Source organism: Lutra lutra, chromosome 11 (genome assembly GCF_902655055.1).
Source record: "Lutra lutra chromosome 11, mLutLut1.2, whole genome shotgun sequence".
Lineage (NCBI taxonomy): Eukaryota > Metazoa > Chordata > Mammalia > Carnivora > Mustelidae > Lutra > Lutra lutra.
The window spans coordinates 63,573,717-63,594,584 of NC_062288.1; the positions used below are offsets into that span (position 1 = coordinate 63,573,717).

The window sequence follows — 20,868 nt, forward strand, 5'->3', positions numbered from 1 at the left end:
AAAATAATTCTTTTTTTTTTAAGATCTCATTTATTTATTTGACAGAGAGAGACCAGTAAGAGAGGGAACACAAGCGAGGGAAGTGGAAGAGGGAGAAGAAGGCTTCCTACTGAGCAGAGAGCCTGATGTGAGGCTCGATCCCAGGACTTGAGCCGAAGGCAGAGGCTTAACAACTGAGCCACCCAGCCACCCCAATACAAAATAATTCTTGTCTACAGACATGCAGATACATTCTGTCTGCTGGGGAGGCAGTCAACTTCCCTCCTGCAAAAATCTCTGCCCTCCATTCGCACCTTTCTAATCTATGGGTCTGTTCTTTGGATGACCATTTGAACCAGTTGAAGAGACTGTCTTTTTTCCACTGTATTTTTCCTGCTTTGTCAAAGATTATTTGACCATAGAGTTGAGGGTCCATATCTGGGCTCTCTACTCTGTTCCACTGGTCTATGTGTCTGTTTCTGTGCCAGTACCACACTGTCTTGGTGTTGTGGCCAGCGCAACAAATTGACCAGGAACATGAGAGTAAGAGGATGAAGAAAAAAACTCGAGAAGCAGAGAGATGGGGGCAGGAGGAGCACTGAGGAGGATGTCCAACAGTACTAAGTTTATTCAAAGCATTAAGGCCATATATATAGTGATATTACAATAGGAGAAGCAATACATCTGTGTCTAGTTAAACAACCACAAGTTCCCAATTAACTATAAGCAGACCTCATGACGCCAAATGGCTGATGCTAGTACAATTGTTCTGTATTGATACAGCAAACCTGAAAGTAATCTATGGGCTGTACTAGGGCAGCAAGGACCAGCCATGAACTTATGACCCCAACCGAATTGTTCTCATTTGTTTAGCAAGCGTGTGGGAAGTCACATAGGCGAGCGCACAACACATAGCACAGACCCTTTCTCAGTGCTACTCAACTTTTCCCATCCTAAACCTTTTGTTAGGTTATTCAGACTTTAAAGGAGACACAAGTCGGGGCCTGGTTTGGTCCTCGTCTCAAGCCTTATTGCGGCCTCCCACATCTTGGTGATCACAGCTTTGTAGTAAAGCTTGAAATCAGGCAACGTGATGCCCCCAGTTTTGTTTTTCTTTTTCAACATTTCCATAGCAATTCAGGGTCTCTTCTGGTTCCATACAAATTTTAGGATTGTTTGTTCTAGCTCTTTGAAAAATGCTGGTGGAATTTTGATCAGGATGGCATTGAAAGTATAGAAGGCTCTGGGCAGTATAGACATTTTAACAATGTTTATTCTTCCAATCCATGAACATGGAATGCTCTTCCATCTTTTTGTATCTTCTTCAATTTCTCTCATGAGTGTTCTGTAGTTCCTCAAGCACAGATCCTTTACCTCTTTGGTTAGGTTTATTCCCAGGTATCTTATGGTTCTTGGTGCTATAGTAAATGGAATCGATCCTCTAATTTCCCTTTCAATAGTTTCATTGTTAGTGTATAAGAAAGCAACTGATTTCTGTACATTGACTTTGTATCCTGCCACATTACTGAATTGCTGTATGAGTTCTAGCAGTTTGGGGTGGAGTCTTTTGGGTTTTCCATATAAAGTATCATGTCATCAGTGAAGAGAGAGAGTTTGACTTATTCTTTGCCAATTTGAATACCTTTTATTTCTTCTTGTTGACTGATTGCTGTTGCTAGGACTTCTAATACTATGTTGAACAACAGTGGCAAGAGTAGGCATCCTTGTCATGTTCCTGATCTCAAAGGGAAGGCTCTCAGCTTTTCCCCATTGAGGATGATATTTGCTGTGGGTTTTTCATAGATAGATTTTATGAAGTTGAGGAATGTTCCCTCTATCCCTATACTTTGAATCATTTTAATCAGGAACAGATGCTGTATATTGTCAAATGCTTCTTCTGCATCAATTGAGAGGACCATGTGGTTCTTCTCTCTTCTCTTATTGATTTGTTCTATCACATCGATTCATTTGCAAATGTTGAGCCACCCTTGCATCCCATGGATAAATCCCACTTGCTCATGGTGGATAATCTTGTTGTAACCTCTTACCCGTTCCTTTGTTAATGATGAATTAAATAAAATCTTATTGGGTTATGGACATTGGGGAAGGTATGTGCTATGGTGAGTGCTGTAAAATGTGTAAGCCTGACGATTCACAGACCCCAGACCTGGGGCAAATAATATATTATATGTTAATAAAAATAATTATAAATTTTATTTATAATCTTAAACACATACTCATTTTATACCTGAATGAATTATAATTTTACCTTTAAAAAAAGTATCCTCACAGTGCTTAATATGTGCTAGATAATTTTACTGTACATTTAATCCTCCCAACAACCCCATCTTTTACCAGTGAGAAAATGAGGCCCAGAGAGATTAATAATGTGTTTAAAGCCATACACTGATTAATAACAGAGCTGAAATTCTAACTCAGGTCTAGCTAACACCTTCTCCACAGTGTCTCAAGGGTAACATTCTGAGAAAGGAGTAGTTGGTGTGGAATTAAAGATCAAGAAATCATAAAATATAAGGTAAATTTCCTCTCCCATAGGAGGAAACTGAGGCACAGAGGTATAAAGATCTTATCCATGTTACATAGCTTATTTGGGGTAAGGACTAGAACTTGGGGCTCCTGACACTTAGGCTAGTGATCTTGGATTCAAGAAAGAAATTGAATTTAACCAGAGCCTTGAGGTATAAGTAGAATCAACGACTTAAGCAGGACACAGGGAACAAAGGCAAGGACACGGCATTTAGTATATCTGGTGTGAAGAATGGAAGGGTCCCGTTCCAACCATAAGGGTCCATGGGCATGCACACGGGAGGAGGCATAGGAATGGGAGGAAGCAGGGCAAGGAGACCCGATTCAGTGTCACAGTATCTGCACTGAAGAGCCAAAGCCATAGGTCTGTAATCCAGGAGCAGCACTGCTTGGAGGAGAAACAGCAAGAGATTGTGAAACCAATTTTCTACTTTCTTGGAAGTCAAGCAATTAGTTGCAGGCTGCTTGACCTTGACCACAACCCTTCACCATATGAGCTTGCTGCTTCACCTGAGGCTGAACCAGATGACATCTGAGATTCCTTCTAGGGCCAAAGCTACAGCAATATCAAAGGATCAGATATCCTCCCTTTAAATTGATCATGGTAGTGTAGAGTTCTAATCATGTGTTGCAGAAATCCACGATGCCACCACTAGTGAGAAAAGCCATGTGCTATCCTGGAAAGAAGAGGCTGCAGCAAGGGTTTGACTTCATTCGTGTTTTGGGGGGGGCCCCATTGGGGGGTGTTGGAGGAGCTTTCCTGAAGAGGAAAACAAAGTTATTTGTTGTCACTCCACTGTCAGGTGGTGCCCCAGATCAGCAGGTACTTCACAACAGTCCCTGGCTGCTTTTTCCTGGTTAAATATGTCACTCTCAAGAATCTCTCACACCCTGAGAATTTTCCCAACTCTTGGCCACCTGGGCCTACTCTGGTCCTCACAACTCCAAGGCAAGAATCAAGGTCTCAATGAATCCATTTACTGCTGCAGGAGTGGAGAGACAGCCCCTGATAGGAAACAGGGCATTTATTCCCAAAAGAGAGAAGAGTGATCAGACTGGATGGTACATAACAACTCTACCTAGAAGGAATGATGATTCCTGATTCTCTTATTATAGATTAAAATCTACCACCCCCTAGTCACACACTGCGTATTGAAACCAATAAACATCCACACAACAGTGGCCTCTCGGGCACCTACATGCCGGCCTATGGAGCCTCATTATTCAAAGGGGCAGGGACCAGGGACATCAGCATCACCCAGTAGAAATGCAGAGTCTCAAGTTCCACCCCAGACCTACTGGATCAAAATTTGCATTTTATCAACAACATATTTAAGGTGATCACAGCAAAGTTTCAGAAGTGCTGTTTGCAGAGTTCCCAAGAGCAATGCAGCAGGAAAGCATGTATACACAAAGAGCTAACGAGTGAGCAGAGAGATGCAGGTGTGAGAAGACCAGCCCATGAACTGGAAAATACAAACTCCATCAGCAACACAATTAATTCAGAAGGTGACTTCTCAAAACTCATCAACTGAGATCAACAAACAAGGCTACATCTTCCCATGGTGAACTGAGAACTGAATCCACAGGGAGGAGGAGGCAAGAGAGGAAGGGTAAACTCTGTCTCGACTGTATTCTAACAGAATCAAATAAATGTCAGGTCGCCAAGTGGTCCTAGGGTGCAGGATGCTCTGGGGTGAATGTGCTGTTTCTTTGTGACTCAGCCACAGATGAATGAGCTTAGAGAAAAGGGAGAAGCAAACCATGGAACACAGCAAATGACAGCTTCGTCTTCCTCACCCTGGAACTCATTCAGTAGTTTTAATGAACTCACAGTCTGGAAGGCAGGGTGAAGAATGGATACGCATACGGAATACGGAATACATTTGCATTTCATGCTGCCCTGTGCGTCAGAGAAGCCCAATTCCTTTTGTTATCAAAGGGATGAATATCCTTTCTCCTGTCAGCACTTGGGAAAGGAAAAAAAAAATCTTGCTTTCCATTACTAGTGCTATCTACTGCAAAGTCCCAAAGAATGCAGATCCTCGGGGGGTTTATTAAAGTAAGAAGTGATTCCCTAAGACACAGGCCACTCCCACTACTTTGTGTTTACCTTCGAACCACATAGGCAGGCAAAGGCCAAGGGCCCTGGGCCTTCACTGTGACATTCTATGATGCTCTTCCTCTGTGGGCCATTTCTTTTGGTTCGATCTATCCACCTGAGAGAGGTTCAAACAACTTGCTTCTAATTTAGGTTGGCAGAAAACCCCAAGACTCTTGGAGAGTTGTTAAATTATCCCTAGAAAAAAGCACACATTTGAATTTACTAATGCATTTGGGGTAGACGTGGACACTCAAATATATCCATAAAAGGATATAATTTATGCCCGTATTTTCAGCACCCACTGATCACCACCAGTAATTTTCAAATTATGGGTTGCTACCCATCAGTGGGTAATAAAAACAGTTTACTACGTTAACAGAATAGAATATGAGATATCAGGTTTAATTACTCGTGGTGAGATAAACTTTTATTTCAGTTGTGAGTGTGTGGGGGTGTGAGCATGTGTGTGCAAGCACACACTTAGTCACAGTATAAAATCGTTTCTTATCGTGGGTCACAGTGGGCAGGAAAACCACTTGCTGATTTAGAACACCTGGAAATCAGCCTCTTGCAAGAAAAAAAAAAAGGAGGAATTTTAGGGAGAGAACTAGAAAAACTGGTTTCCTCAATGAACTTCCAAAAGCAGACAGAAAGAGAAATCAAGTCCTCCTGTGGCCCCACAGATGGGACTGGAGCTTCTAGATACTCCCCGCCCCCTCCCGCCACCACCTCAATTATACTTGATCACAAGGCACGTCTCATCAGAGATCTCACAAAAAGGAAGAAGTGCTGATTTGTGCCAGCACAGATCTGTGCCTCGGACAGAGATGCCAGGCTGGCATTCTGCCATCCCTGAGCAGCACAAGAAACGGCTGAGCAAACTGGAGATCCTTCCCTTTGGTACAGCTTTCATTAAGGTCTTCATTCTCCACAAGGATTATTTTTCCTTTTCTCCCCCCGGTATGTTCGAGGTAGCCCCTAGTCATCATTAGTTTCCAATGCACAGGGAAACTAAACAGAGGAATTAAGCAAATGCCCAAGTCACCTGTATCAGCATGACTGAAACCAGACCTGATGATGGACTGTTGTGCAAGCACAGTTACAACCCCACTTTGTCACCATCCTGCCATCTCCCAGAGTCAAAGAAACAGGCAGGACAGCAGAGGACTTCAGTGCCAAACTGGCCTCAGCTGAAACTAATTCCTACTATTTTCTGACCTTGGGTAAGTGCTTGTGTTCTCTAAGACTTTTTTTTCACCCATAAAATAGGAACAACAAAAGCACCTACACCACAGGTTATAGCAAAAATTAAATAAGATAAATGAGGAAAGCACTTAGCCTAGTGCCAGGAATACAATGACTATCATGTATTATCCTGTACTATCATAGCTATTATTATTATCATCACAGTCATTGTGATTTCTAATCAAAGTTTAATGTCTCCTCAGCCTAGTTTATGTGCTTGTTTTGAGATCTATACCCCTGGTATGGATTTAAAAGTTTGAGAATAAAGTAATAATATTTTGTTATTAACTCTTTACTGTAAATGACTTGTATAATGATGGGCCTCCAAGCTCAATGCTCCAAAGAAGTTCCCATTTTCCCTGGGGAAACAAACACCATAATGCTTCTTCCTTTGAACAAGTTGCCAAAAGCCAGAAAATCCATGCATGGGAGAGTTTAAATCTCTGAAGACCCAGTAGTGCAAAATTCCAACGGGATCAGCCCATATCTGTTCTAGTATGTAAGTACATTAGCAGAGGGCAGTTCTGGCCTCTCACAGCCATCCACACCAGCAGCTGCTGTGGAAATGGAAAAAGCAGCCCCACATTTCAGCCATAATGTACCTGGTCAATTGTGAAATCTGACTTGAAGGGAGAGAAATTTCATTTTGACCCCATTTGGTAATGAGCACGAAGAGCGGCCTGGACTCCAAAGAAAATGCCAGAGAGGGGGTAGCTCAGAGAAAATTCAACCAACTTAGGCAGTGAAATAATGTTCTCCGAGTGCCAAGCAGGCCTTACTGCCACCTATTATAACAGTATTTCAAAACAAGGACTTCTCAACTCCCACACAGTTTGCTTCAAAAATGACTTTTCCTTCCATAAATGGTGCTCCTGTGTCTGAGAACCACATATGTAAGAAACAAGGACAAAGGAGAAAGCATCTAAGCCACCAGGTCAACCATATTCACTCATCCACTTGCTCTGACATAGTCATCCTGGATTTATTAGGGAAACAAAAAATGATTAAGAGGGTCTTTTATATGAAGGAGCTTATGGGATGCTTAGGGAGATGAACTAACTAGAATCCAGTGTGATAACACTATAGGCATAGACAACACAGAGATACAGAGGAAGAACTATATAACTTACAGGGAACTGTATAGCTTAAATATCTATATTAGAAAGATGAAAGGTTTAAAGTAAATGCTCTACGTTTCATCTTAATAAGTTAGAAAATTAAACCCAAAGTAAGCAGGAAGAAAGAAATAAGAAAGAGTAGAAAGCATCAACAGAAAAGATGAGAGAGAAAAGTTGGGTTTTTTAAAACATTAATAGGTAGTAATAAACAAGTGGAAAGGACTGAAAAAAATAATGAGCTGAAGCACAAATTATCATTATTAAGAATAAAAGAAGGAGTATCACGGCAGATTTTGCAGAAACTGAAAAGATGGTAAGCAATATCATATCAATGAATATCACAATATAGATAAATGAACAAATTTTGAGAGAACTTACCAAGAATGACCCAAGGAAAAAAGAGAAAATCAGAGTACTCCTACACCCATTAAGGTAGTGATTATCCAAATGTGGTTCTGTAAGGACCTATTTTACTGTCCCTGCTCCCCTTCCCCCAGGGGACTTAAAAACAAGTCCCAGAAACCAGCTCCAGGCGTGGAGGCCAAGAAAGACAAGGCTGTACCCACCTCGAGTCTAGCCCTGACATAAGTACAGCCATCTTGGCAAAGCAAAAGCCGGCACCTTGCACTGTTAAGAGTAGGTTAGCGTAAGAATGGCCATCCTGAAGGCCGGGAAGCCATTTTACTGAGTGTCCCTAGCCAGCCCACAGGGCGCACATGACTTGAGATAAGAGAAAGCAGCTAAAACCTAGGAAACAACTTAATCATATACCACCAGGGCAGCTAGGTGATGGCGCTACAGGGACTAAATGTTGAAGAAAAAACAAATAGTTAACTTGCAGAGATCACAATCCTGCTAGACCAGAATCTCCCTTGGTTTGCAAATGTCCTGGTTGATTTACAACAAAAAGGCCATCTTTTCAATGGCCCATTGTCCAGAGACAAATGGCTCAGTACCTCGAGGCCAAAGGTCGCCCTCCCCACCATAAAACTGCAGGAGGCTGAGGCCGAAGGAAATGTAATTAAGGTGAAAATTCTTCTAAACCTAAATCTCACTTAACCCCAGGGTGACACCGGGGTGGCAAAAAGTTAAACAAAGTTAAACTGTCAAAGTGGGGCGCAAGAGATGTATGTAGCTATGAAAAAGTGCCTTGAAAATGCTATATAAACCCTTGACTTCGAGTGCTCGGGGTCCTTGTTGAAACCTGCTGCGCTGGGCGGATACTTGGACCCCAGCCAGCTGGAAATAAACCTCGCTGTGTGACTTGCATTATCTAGAGTGTTCTCTGTCTAATTTAGGGGTGGTCGACTCCGTACCCTAACAGTTCCTCAGTCTAGCAGCATCAGCAACACCTGGGAACTTTGAAATGGAAATCCTCAGACCTCATCCCAGATTTACAGAATCAGAACTCTGGGGGTGAGTTTCACCAAGCTGTGTTTTAACAGACCTTCCTGGTGTTTCTGATATCATTGGAGAAATTTGAATATGTTTGAATATGTTCTTCCTACAAGAAGCCCAGGCCAGGCCCAGATGGTTTCACTGATGAATTCTATCTAACATATAAAAGTGAAATATAGGAAAGTTGATAAATAGGGGTGCCTGGTGCTCAGTCAGTTAAGCATCTGCCTTTGGCTCAGGTCATGATCCCAGGGTCCTGGGATAGAGTCCACCACTGGGCTCCCTGCTGAGCCAGGAGTCTGTTTGTCCCCTACCCCTCCTCCCTCTCATGCTCTCTCTCTCTCAAATAAATGAAAAATAAAATCTTAAAAAAAAAAAAAAGTTCATAACAGTGGTTACCTGGAAACAGAACACGGTTAACCAATGATTTAAAGAAACTTTGCCTTTATCTCTAATCTTTTGATTTTTTTACAATGAAAATGTATTCAGAAATTATTTAGGTAATTAAAATAAATAAGAATATCTAAAACAGAAAAAAAAAAAAGACCAGCCTTAGAAAAACTGAGAAAATAGAGGACAGAACATTTTCCATCATTACTTCTAATCTCTACTCTCTTACAGAAGATATAGGAGATTCTTTTTTTATCTGCCTTTTTTATTTTGAAGTAGTTCTTGGTTTCTTTGGGATGAGCCATTCTAACAGGCAAGTGGTCCACAGGGTCCAGATGGCCACAGTACATGCCTTCAAATAAAGATAAATCTTTATTAATTGTCTCCTTTGCTTTGCTTGCAGCCCTTAGAGAAATGATAACCTACTTCTCTGAGCAGCAGCTCACTACTATTCATGACACACCCCTAGGAGACCCATAGCACACTGATCCTGCCCTACCCTTGCATACCAAAACCCACTCAAGCCAGAGCAGAGACTGGGACTCAGATAACAAGTTATTAAAATCAAGTACCTGCTCCTGTTACTCCTTCTAAATAAATACTCATAAACTTTCCATATCTGGCTATTTTCTCTTATTCACCCTTAAATCTCAGCTCAGGGTCTTCTCCAACAAGATTTCCTGAGTCCCCAAACTAAGCAGAGCACTCCTCTGTACCTCTATGAAAAACCTCATATTGAAATAACCTGCCTGGATCCCTCTCTCTCTCCCATTATGTCCTTAGCTCCTTGAGGGTAGAAACCACAATGTCTCGCAGTGCCTGACCATCACCCAGCTGATACTCAGTAAGTATACAGTAAAGTGAAGAGTCTAGGAATGAAGTCAGACAAGCCAAAATCTATACCTACCAATAAAACATGCTGATTTTATTTTATTCAATACTTTTGGCAGAAGTCATTGTTATCTTTTTTATATACATTAGAGTGAGAAAGAGAAAGTGGGGAAGGGGCAAAGGGAGATGGAGAGAGAATCTCAAGCAGACTGAGTGTGGAGGCCCACGCAGGGCTTGATCTCATGACCCTGAGATCATGACCTGAGCCAAAATTAATGGCTATTAATTTTAATTAATTTAATTTAATTTAATTAATCTAATCAAGAGTAGAACACTTAACCTACTGACCCGGTGCCCCAGAACCCACTTTTAAAACTAAACATTTATTTCTTTTTTTTTTTTTTTTTCCAAAAAAAACACTTTAATTCCGGCCTAACAGCGCCAGGTGCAATGTCTGGGGACAGACTCTGGGTACAAAGCTGTGTGGCGACCACTCACTCACACACGGCTCTGAGAAGGCCCCCAAGGGGGACTTACCTTCAGGGGGCTGAGCCAAGGCGGGGGAAGGGGTGGCCCCAGAACAGGGGGCAGGGGCAGGCAGGGGGAAAAGGTGCTACTTCTTGGCAAAGGAGATCTTCATGGCATTGTTCTGGGTGATCTTGAAACCCTGCAGTGCCTCCCGAGCGGCCCCTGCCTGGACCTCATTGTCAAACTCCACAAAGGCAATGTCATGCCGCCCAGGGACCAGTCGGACCTCCTTGAAGCCAGGGAACTGGTTGAAAAGCATGGACAGCATGAGCTCGTTGGTCTCCTCGGGCAAGTTGGTAAGGAATAAGATGTGATTTGGTGGATTTTCTGAAAGAGGCTGGGCAGGCGGCATCTGGCCCGGCATAAGCTGCTGTGGGGGCAGGGCCCCTGGCGGGATCTGGCCGGGAGCCAGGCCTGGGGGCGGGATCATGCCCGGAGGCGGCATGTAGGGAGGCTGGCCGGGCATGTGGTGCATGATGCGGGGTGCCTGGGTCATCGGGGGCATGCCCGGAACAGGCCCCTGGACAGCCCCCACCACAGGGGTGGCTGCCCCACCCTGCACAGCCTTCTTGGCTGCTGGGGTTTCCTGGCTCTTGGGCTTCCTCTTCTCCCGCTTGCGGTCCCGCTCCACAAAGGTGCCCTTCATCTTAGCAATGATATCGGAGTCAGTCTTTGCATACTGAATGCGCATGGGCTTGTCGTAGAAGGGGAAACCCTGCATGGAGCGCAGGGCGTTGGTGGCACTGCTGACCTCCTTGAAGATGACAAAGGCCTGGCCCCTCATCTTCAGGCTTCGGGAAACTAGGATATCCAGGATCTGGCCAAACTGGGAGAAGATGGCATACAGGGACTTCTTCAGCTCATCCTTCTTGATCTTCTCGTTGAGATTGTTGATATAAATAGTGTGGTTGGGGCGGGTCTCGGGAACTGCCATGGAGAGGTGCCAAAGTAGAGCTACAGAGCCGCAGCTCCTGCAAGTGTCGCCGCGTAGGTTTCTCTAAAACTAAACATTTCTAATTTGCTCTTCATTCAACCTCTGAGTAGTATTGTTAATGCAACCATGTGGACTAGCTTTCATTTTGCAACTTGACTTCCTCTTTTAAATCTCTGGCAGGGATGGTAGGTCCCTGCCCCCTGACATGGACATGGCAGGACATCTTAAAAGATAAATACAGGGGCCAAGAGAATAGCAGAGAGCAGGTAACACCTAGAATCTTTGACTAAACAGTTGGATTCCTTCTTTTAGGCTCTTTCTAGAGACCTGTACTTTATCTTCACAACTTTATGAATCGGCCTGATGCACAAGGCAGATTCTCCCACCTCTGTCCATAATTTGCTGGCACCAGTCCAGCTACTCCTTTGACTAATGAGATCCTGAAGAATTAATCTCCTGTACAAGCAGAATAAGTCCTTTTGGAGGCCAAATATTGCAGAGAGTTAGCAAGGTCTCATTCTTTATTATGAGGAAAAGTCTCATTCAATAGCCATTAATTTTTATAGGGAGGGAGGCATTATATTAACAGCTAATATTTATTAAGCACTTATTATATGCCTAGAACTGGGTCATCTACCATACATACATTGTCTCTTTTAATCCTTATCAATAACCTTAAGAGTTAGGAACAATTAGTAGCCCACACCTTGAGAATATGCATGCTTATCAAGCTGAAATATCACAAAATTAAGGATGGGTGGAAATGAGATTTACATTGAGGCCATTCAGACCCCAAAAGCCATGTTATGAGTGTCAGTGTTATGTTGCCTTGTTAAGAAACTTCTGGCATAATTATGCCCCTAAAGTACCCCACAGGAACCAAAGGAGGAAGTCATGGATATCAAGGAGGGGGAATCATCCACCCCACCAATCTAAAGATCAAAAGTACCCTTCTCCACACAAGAGACTCATTTAAGGAAAATTTCTTTCTATTCAAAATAATGATGCTAAATGGGAAGCTATTTAAGCTACACAATGGCTTCATCAGCACCTTATCTGTCAATTCCCCAAATCATGCTCCTGGAACCCATCTCTCAATACAGAGAAGTCAGCAGTGGGGGAAAAAGCAGATAAAAAGCAAACAGGTTAAGTCTGAAGTTAGTGGGATCTAATGAGCATTAAGCCACAGTCTTAATAAATAGCTGTATGCATGGGGCACCACCAACACCATCACTGCCACGATCACCATCACCGTCATCACCGTCATCACCACCATCATTGATATTATTATTATGCAGTATGTTCGTTCCCACCCTCGAACAGTACTATGAGCCCTGAGGGAATGAGGCTTCTGTTTACCCATCAACCAGGCACTCTTTGCCTTACCAAAGGGGTTCATTTTCTTTTTCTCTTTCTCCTATTTTTTTAAGATATATTTATTTGGGAAAGAGAGAGAGAGCATGGAGGGTGGGGAGCGGCAGATTATGACCTGAGCTAAAACCAGGAGTCAGACACCTAACTGACTGAGCCATCCAGGCGCCCCATCTATTTTTTTTTTCTTGATAATGGCTCATGAGTAAACCATGGTGACTAGTAAATATATTTCTACTGTTAATATTACTAACAACACAGGACATGAAAATTAGTAAAATTACTGCAAAATCACAGCAAAATTACTTGGAATTATCAATCTGGCATACAGGCAGAGAATGATCACGGACCTCACAATCCATATTGGCTCTTTTCTTAGGCTAATTGTCGTGTAACTCTAAGAAACTCCTGATTATGATCTAAATGATGAAACACATCTTAAAGGTTAGGGAAAGTCATCCCATAAGTCCTCCCTTTGTATTTATGCAAAAGGGAAACAAGACAATTGGGACAAGACAACCAGGACAGTCCCAGCTCTGGTGACAGAGCCCTGCCACCAGACCTGAAAGGAGTGTGGCCTGTGATTCCAGGTAGAGCTATGTATTCAGACCTACTGTACTGGCTACTGGACTTGTATTTAACTCAAGGGACATTTTTGTGATCTGGTGTAAAAGTAGGAATCCATTCCAATTTATATTGAGGCTTACCTTGTAGCTACCAGTTTTCATTGATTTTACTGATAATGCATGTGACAGTTGGGACTTCATTTCTCAGTAAATTTGTTTTGCTTTATTGCCTCCTATGTAACAATATGCAACAATATCAAAGTATTTCTTTTAAAATCTGTGATTTTATGCTTTTTCAGGGCTAACAGAATATAATAGCATACAGAATTTATAATTTCTGATTTATTTCAGTCTACTGTACTTACATAAACCAAACAATACTATCTCTTCAAAACAATTTCAAAATCTCTTCTAATGCATGATTTGAAGAACTTTACTTCTTTTTCCTTATAAAACTTAAATGCATCTAATACACTATAAAATCCTATATGTCAACTACTTAAACTATGAAACAGAATTCATAAATGTGCTACATAAACAATGACCCATAGGTCAAAATAGTAACATTAATAATAATAGCTAAAATACTCTTTACCTTTACAAAAAGCCAGAAAGTGCACTTAATGCTTTCAATCTTTATTTCATTTAACCCTGACAACAGCCTTATAGGTAAGAACTATTATTATTTCCTTTGTACAGATGAAGAAAGTAAGGGTTAGAGCAAGGTTTCTCAACCTTGATACATACCACTCCCATCCTGGACCAGATAATTCTTTGTTATGGTGGAGATGTTCTGCGCACTGTAGGATACTTAACAGCATCCTTGCCCTCTGTCTGCTAGATGCCAGTAGAATACCCCACTCTCAGATGTGACAACCAAAAATACCTCCAGACATTGCCAAATAGCCTCTGAGAGGGAAATCACTACCACTTAAGAACCACTAGCTTAGAGAAATTAAGCAATTAAGGTCATACATAGGAAACAGTAAAGCTGGGGTGAGAAGCCAGGCATGCTGATTCTAGAATACATGTTATCAACCGGTAAAATACAGTGTTATTCATTCTGTCCTGGCTTAAAGAACACACATTTTCTCTCAAAACTGAAAAGTGAAATATGAAGATGAACTATCCTTCCTGTGGAAAGATTGACCATGACACCACACCAGACTGGGCCATTTCAAACTTTTTTCCAAATTAAGGGCCATGTTTCAATGGTTATTGACTTTGTGTGGCTTGCTCCGCTGCCTATCTACCCCAACCTTCTTTCTATTCTGTAACATGTGCCCCAAAAGACACTCAACAATCACTGTTAATGCTGATCCCATCCATCAGTAAATAAGACACAGTCTCTGCCTAAAAAGCAGGGCCTATCTTCCTCCTACTTCCTGCTTCCTTAGAGAAGTGTGCAGTCGATGGGCAAGCTCTTTGCACAGTGGCCATGGAATTGTGATTTCTCTGTGAGGGATCTCCCAAGCTCTCAAGTGACTGAGCACTATTCATGTGCCATGTTGTGCCATGTGCCAAAGATTTCCAAAGGTTTCATATATCCCATTTCATTCTGAGCTCCCAAGAACTCTAGGAAGCAAGTGTTATTATTTCCAATTATTACTGGCGAAGAAGAAACAGATTCAGGTAAGTAGGGGCACCTACCCAAACATGACAAAAGTTTCATGCCAAGACTTGGATTTCATGGATAAGCAAAGACTACAGATAGGCCTCTTCCCAAAAATCGTCTCAGCTTAATCTACTCCCTCCAGCTTGCTTAAAATGTTTCCTTCAGGTCCCCTCTGCCTGACATCCCAAAGTTATGGGAATATACAACTCAGAGCTGAGCATGAGTCCACTCATGGAGAGACAAAGGGAAAAATTCAGTCAGTGACCTCATGAACTTTGAAAAGGCATTATCTTATTAAATCAGAGGACAGAAAAATACAGAACAAGTTTTCTTTTCTCTGATTTTCTTTCTGTTGTTTACTTTTTATGCGTAAAAAGTTACATACTCATGTATAACTGATTATATTGCTTCAAAGTACTTTAAGTTGTTGTACTAAAATAAATAATTTTGAAAAAAGAACCTGGTGGTAGAGGTGAATTTCCCTGCCTTCAATCACACTATTTAAATATAGCTTGTTGGGTCGTTTTTTGTTTTTTGTATTTAAGATTTCATTAAATTTTCCTGAAAGCTTCTTAAAGATTTCATTAAACTTTCGTGAGAGTGTCAACTTCCCTGAGAGCTGAACGCAAATATGAAAACTTTCAAACGTAAAATGTCCTAATGATAAAAAGAACAATAGGCGAAGTGGGGAAATGAACTCCAAAAGTACATTTCTTTCTGACCCTTTGATTTTATTCATCTTCAAGCTGCTTTCTTTGGGAGGTTGGGGATAGGAGTGAGAGAGTTCCAGAGCTGTAAAAAATTGTGAAAATGCTGAGTGAAATAAGTCAAGCAGAGAGTCAATTATCATATGGTTTCACTTATTTGTGGAGCATAACAAATAACATGGAGGACAAGGGGAGTTAGAGAGGAGAAGGGAGTTGGGGGAAATTGGAAGGGGAGGTGAACCATGAGAGACTATGGACTCTGAAAAACAATCTGAGGGGTTTGAAGGGGCGGGGGGTGGGAGGTTGGGGGAACCAGGTGGTGGGTATTAGAGAGGGCACAGATTGCATGGAGCACTGGGTGTGGTGTAAAAACAAGGAATACTGTTATCCTGAAAATAAAAAAATAAATACATAAATACATAAATACATAAAAATTGTGAAAATACTTGAATAGATCTCAAAGTCCTGCCTTTAAACCCTAGCCCAATCACTTCTCTGCTTTGTGACCTCAGTCAGGTTACCTATTTTCCCTGAGTTCCTCATCCATAAAACAGGATAATTGTTTAGATTAAATAAGATAATGCATGTGAAGAACCTGGTACAGAGTAGATACACAATAAATTTAACCAATAGAGTACCCTTTAGACATATCTATGTTTTTGGAAAAGACCATGTTTTGGCAATTGATCTTTTAATGTCTTTCTCATGATTAGTTCACATTCTTTAGATGAAATCAGAAATATCTAAACCAAGGGTGATCCGGTTGGTGGCCAGAGAACCATCACTGCGGGGCCTGTCTGTGTTACCTGCTCAGTGACCTCCATGCTCACCTGCAATGCTGCTCCTCTCCCATGATTCATTTTAAGTCCTAGAGTTCTTGCCATCATGGCAAATGTTGTTTTGTGGTCTAGGCTTTCTTCTTGAAGGACCTCAGTACTTAGAATCACAGAATGGTCGTTTTTGAGCCAAAAGGAACCAGAAAAATCCTCATATTCAACCTCAATCTCTTCACAGATGAGGACACTGAGACCACAGAGGAGTAGAGTAATTTGGCAAAGCTAAACTAGCAGCAAAATCAAAACCTGATTCTTAATTTTTCATCTATACCAGTGGTTCTCAGTCAGAGGTGATTTTTGTCTTCCAGGAGACTTTTTTGGTCATCACAAGTAGGGGATGAGGGATTGTTACTGGCCTTTAGTGAGCAGAGGCCAGAGATATTAGTAAACATTCTCTGATGCACAGGCTGTCCTCACAATGGAAGTATCGATACGGTGAAGCTTAAGAAGCTCTGATCTACACTATTGGATCCAGTGTCTCCAGAGACTCCAAAATCTGCCTCTTAGGCTGCTGCTGTTGGGTTGGACTTGGCCCCAATTTGGAAGCCTTCACCAATGACCGAATCAATCAAGTCAATTCTGCTTCTTTAGAATTGAAGGCCACCGGGATTAGGAGGGATTAGAGAGTTGCCTACTCAGGCAATTTAGAAGTCCGGGTTTAACTTCTGAGGCAATATGTCCAGCATGAGTGCTACTGAAGTCTTAAAGTTATACTTAAATCTTATTAGACAACCTAAGAAAATGATTCTCAAAACCATTTTGGCAAAATACCACAGAACAGCCAAAGGATGCACACCACAGTTATCAAATATTTAGAATAATGCACTGTAAACAAATACATTTGTCATGGCACTAAACATCTCTAGAATTAATAGTTTAAGTGGAAGAAAGATAAAGATTAAAGCATTGGTAATAGAGCAAAAACAGTTTCCACCCAAATGTGAAGTTCCACATTGACAGAAATCATATAGAAGAGAAAAAGCAGAGTTGATGATCCAAGCGATTAAACACTTTCTGGTTCTTACCATGCATGCCATCTAGCTTGCTGACCTCAGAGGACTCCATTCTGGCCAGTGTGAGAACTAAATGAGAGTCTGGATGCGGGAATATATGGTGATCTGCAAAGCCACTTATAAGTATGAGTCATTCATCAATCTGAGGTTATTTACCCACAATTCCACTTGGTAATTCTGACTTTGGTTCTGACCCAAGGTAAAAATATACGGAGGATACCAATCTGATTCACTCATAAAGCCAACCCACACTTAACAAATACCAATCACGTCCAACACGCCATGCTTTTGGGGAGCATATTCCCTTCTCAAAAAAAATCACACTAGTACCAAGAAGAATGACCCGCACCCAGCTATTTCTTGCATACGGAATTAGACCAGCAATAACTGGAAGAGCAAGATCTCTTTTAGGCAGAAAGATCTAAGAAGCTCCATGGAAAGAAATGACTTTCGAATTGGATCTCCAAGAAAACACGGGCTTTCAGCAGGTAAAAATGAGAACATTTAAAATAGCAGAAAGTTATGAATGAAGGAAGGATGACAGAAAACGCAAGGCAAAGATGGCAGTCAGTGAGGAGTTCAACTTGACTGGAACTTGGAAGGAACAGAAGGGAGTAACAGAGACAATGCAGGAAGGTGAGGTAGGTGCAGTTGTAGAAACCCTTAAAATCCTAAACAAGAAGACAGCTTTTATTAGTCAAAAGAAAGCTAATGGAGGTGTTCCGTTGCTGTTTAAATAGCACATCAGAGACACTGTGGAAAGATTAATCAGACATGGGTATGTGGAATGAAATGAAGAAACCAGAGTAAAAAGAGTGGTTAGGAAAAGTCATTCAATACTCTTTAAGAGATGAGTAATGAGATGGGAGCAAGATCATGAGAATGAAAATAATGAGAAGGAAGAGCCCATAACAACCTGTCAGAGACCTGTTTAACATGGGGGGAGGAGAAGAACCAAAAGTTAAAGTTGGAGAAACACCACAACAGAAGCTCATATGAAGTGACTCAAAAGTGTTAATCCTGGGCAAGTGGGAGAATGGTAGTAATTATCAGACACGAAGATGGAAGAGAAATGAAGACTGAATTGTGCCTAGATGATCCTCTTGGCTCAGAAAACAGCAGCTCAACGACAAAGTCGTTACTGCTAGTAGTATCTAGATACACTACTCAGACTCAGTGTCTGAGCTACTTACTGTATCTCAGTGCCCTCTCTCCCTACACCTAGTTCCTAACTCCTGCTACACCTACACCACCTCTCTGGCTCGACATCCCTGCACCTGTGCTCCCCAGGATCCTGCTGATATAGTAGGAGGGTGACCCTGACCTCTGACCAAACTATCTATATAGACCTTCCATCACCCCCCCCCTTTCTCCCCAGGTTGTGTTTCACCTGAAATTTCAGTACCTGTAGGCCATTTTCCATGTTAACTGCATTGGGTATTCTCCTTTGTGGATAAGTCTCAGTGTCCATCTGTGATCTGTACTCTAACCAAACCACTTTGCTGATCTGTCTGGTGTAGCTTCACTGGAAAGTCAATTCGACTCAGCTGGCAATCTTGGAATGTAAATTGGACATATTCTCACAGCTGATGCACATGTCCTTACTACTCTGAGAATTTCATAATCATCACAAATACAGGAAAATATTTTTCAAAGGACTTCACCACTTAGAAGTTTCCCTTGTCTGATTTTACTACTAATAATCAGGCTCTAAATATCAACACTACTAAGTAAGTAGTAGTATGCAAAATTGGTCACTCATAAGTATGCGAAACTAGGTGCCTTGCTTTATCCTATATCCCCTTCAACTGACTGCCATTTTTCAATGCATAAGAGACAATAGTCCACTGATTTTATGTCTGCGATGCTGAAAGAGCTTCAGAATTCACCAATGAGTCTTACTATGTCCCAGAATGAGAAAGGGGCACAGCTCAACAGAAGAGGCACTTGCTCATACAAGGATACAATTGCTTTGAAGGCAGCCTTCCCAGAGGGTAAGATCCACTTCCCACCCCCTCTGCCACCCCACCCCACCCCCACCACACACACGACAATCTATTCTTAACTGCAAAGGTGGTGGTTCTGCTGATGACTCATTAAGCATGCTGATTCGTGACAGCACAGGCAGACCTGACTAAGGGAATCATTTGCTGGATTTAATCAATTATTGGCCTCATCAAATGTGATTACTAAGTCACATAAAAATCCAAGTGAAAGAAGACATTAGACACTTGGAGGAAAAAATAACTCCTTATTTTGCCTGGCAACAGATAGAGGTAACCGATTATCTCCACATGTTTTTATCCTGGGCTGTCTTCCTCCTAAGGTCCAGAATATTTTTGAGACATTTGCCCCTTTGAGAGAAAGCCTGAAGAACCAGCAAAACATACAGCTTTAAGATAAATGAAAACATGGAGAAAACAGAGAGAAACAATTCTCAGCTATCCTATTAGACTTTAATATGCCCATACTTCCAAGCACCATGTATAAGAAGCAACACTATAGCCCTTTTTGTGGTCTAGTGAGAGAAGAGTATATAATAATGTAAATACCTTCCCAAATGACCCAGTTGTTCCCAATGACCTTCAGTACTCAGATCTATTATAGCGTGTACCACATTCTATTTTGCTTTTCACATATATCTTAACTATAAAACCATGTACCTCTCGCTTCACAATTCACAGGCAATTTCTTGTGCAGATGACCCTTGAACAACACAAGTTTGAATTGCACATGTCCACTTACACACAGATCTTTTTTTTTAGTTAAATACAGTACTATAAATGTGTTTTTCCTTCTTTGTAACTTCCTCAATAACATTTTCTTTTCTCTCAGTTTAAGTTAAGAATACAGCATGTAATATATATAACATACAAAGTAGGTGTTGATTGACTATATTATTGGTAAGGTTTGCAGTCAACAGTATAAGCTATATATATAGCTATATATAGCTATAAATAGTTAAGTTTTGGGGGAGGCAAAACTTATATACATGTGACTATCAATATAATTAGATTATCAAAAAGTTATCTCATCACAGAAATGTCTAGATCTATAAAATGAGTAAATCAGATATAGTCAAAGCCAGAACTTCTTACACTATCTAAACTTAACTAAGATTTCACAATCTACCAAGCAATCAACAAACCCACCCACCAACCTAGAATTTATACCTGATAAATCAAAAACCTCTATTCTAATGAAGTTTTCACTATCTGATGTGGCTTAAAACTCCAATTCCTAACCATTCTGAACCTAAGTATTTCCATAGTCCAGACATGAAAACTGCACATGAGTCTGCAGAGGTCCTTGAGGTTTGTAGATAAGTCATTATTTGTACCTCTGCTTCTGATTATGCTGACCAACCACAGCATTTCCAGGCACACTAAAATAGAGGTGTGAGTGTGCGTATGTGTGTGGGTGTGCTGGAAACACTTCTAACATAGATTCAGCTTACAACACCATCTCTGATAGCAAATCCTTTCTTTAGTGGCATCCCAGAAGTATTAGATTATTTCTAAGTATTTGTGATTATTTTGTACATGACCCAGCATTCTTTCTCAAAGATACAAACTTCTCAGAGCCAGACCTGATAACTTGAAGTTGCTGCTATTTAAAAACAACCTGATGAGAATTTTAGGGGGAAGCAGTTCTCCTGCGTAATCCTCTCTAGCTGTCAAATTACC

The 20,868-nt window shown here is 41.3% G+C and overlaps 2 protein-coding genes across 9 annotated transcripts in view; both read right to left on the reverse strand.

Moving 5' to 3' along the window:
- PDE1C (phosphodiesterase 1C) overlaps window positions 1-20,868 on the reverse strand; it is a 518,030-nt gene that overhangs the window by 279,506 nt on the left and 217,656 nt on the right. The window lies entirely within an intron of this gene.
- Window positions 10,036-11,131, reverse strand: LOC125080752 (U1 small nuclear ribonucleoprotein A-like). The gene has a single exon (XM_047694813.1). It carries the CDS (start codon window positions 11,072-11,074, stop codon window positions 10,226-10,228), a length of 849 nt encoding a protein of 282 aa, XP_047550769.1. The 5' UTR covers window positions 11,075-11,131; the 3' UTR covers window positions 10,036-10,225.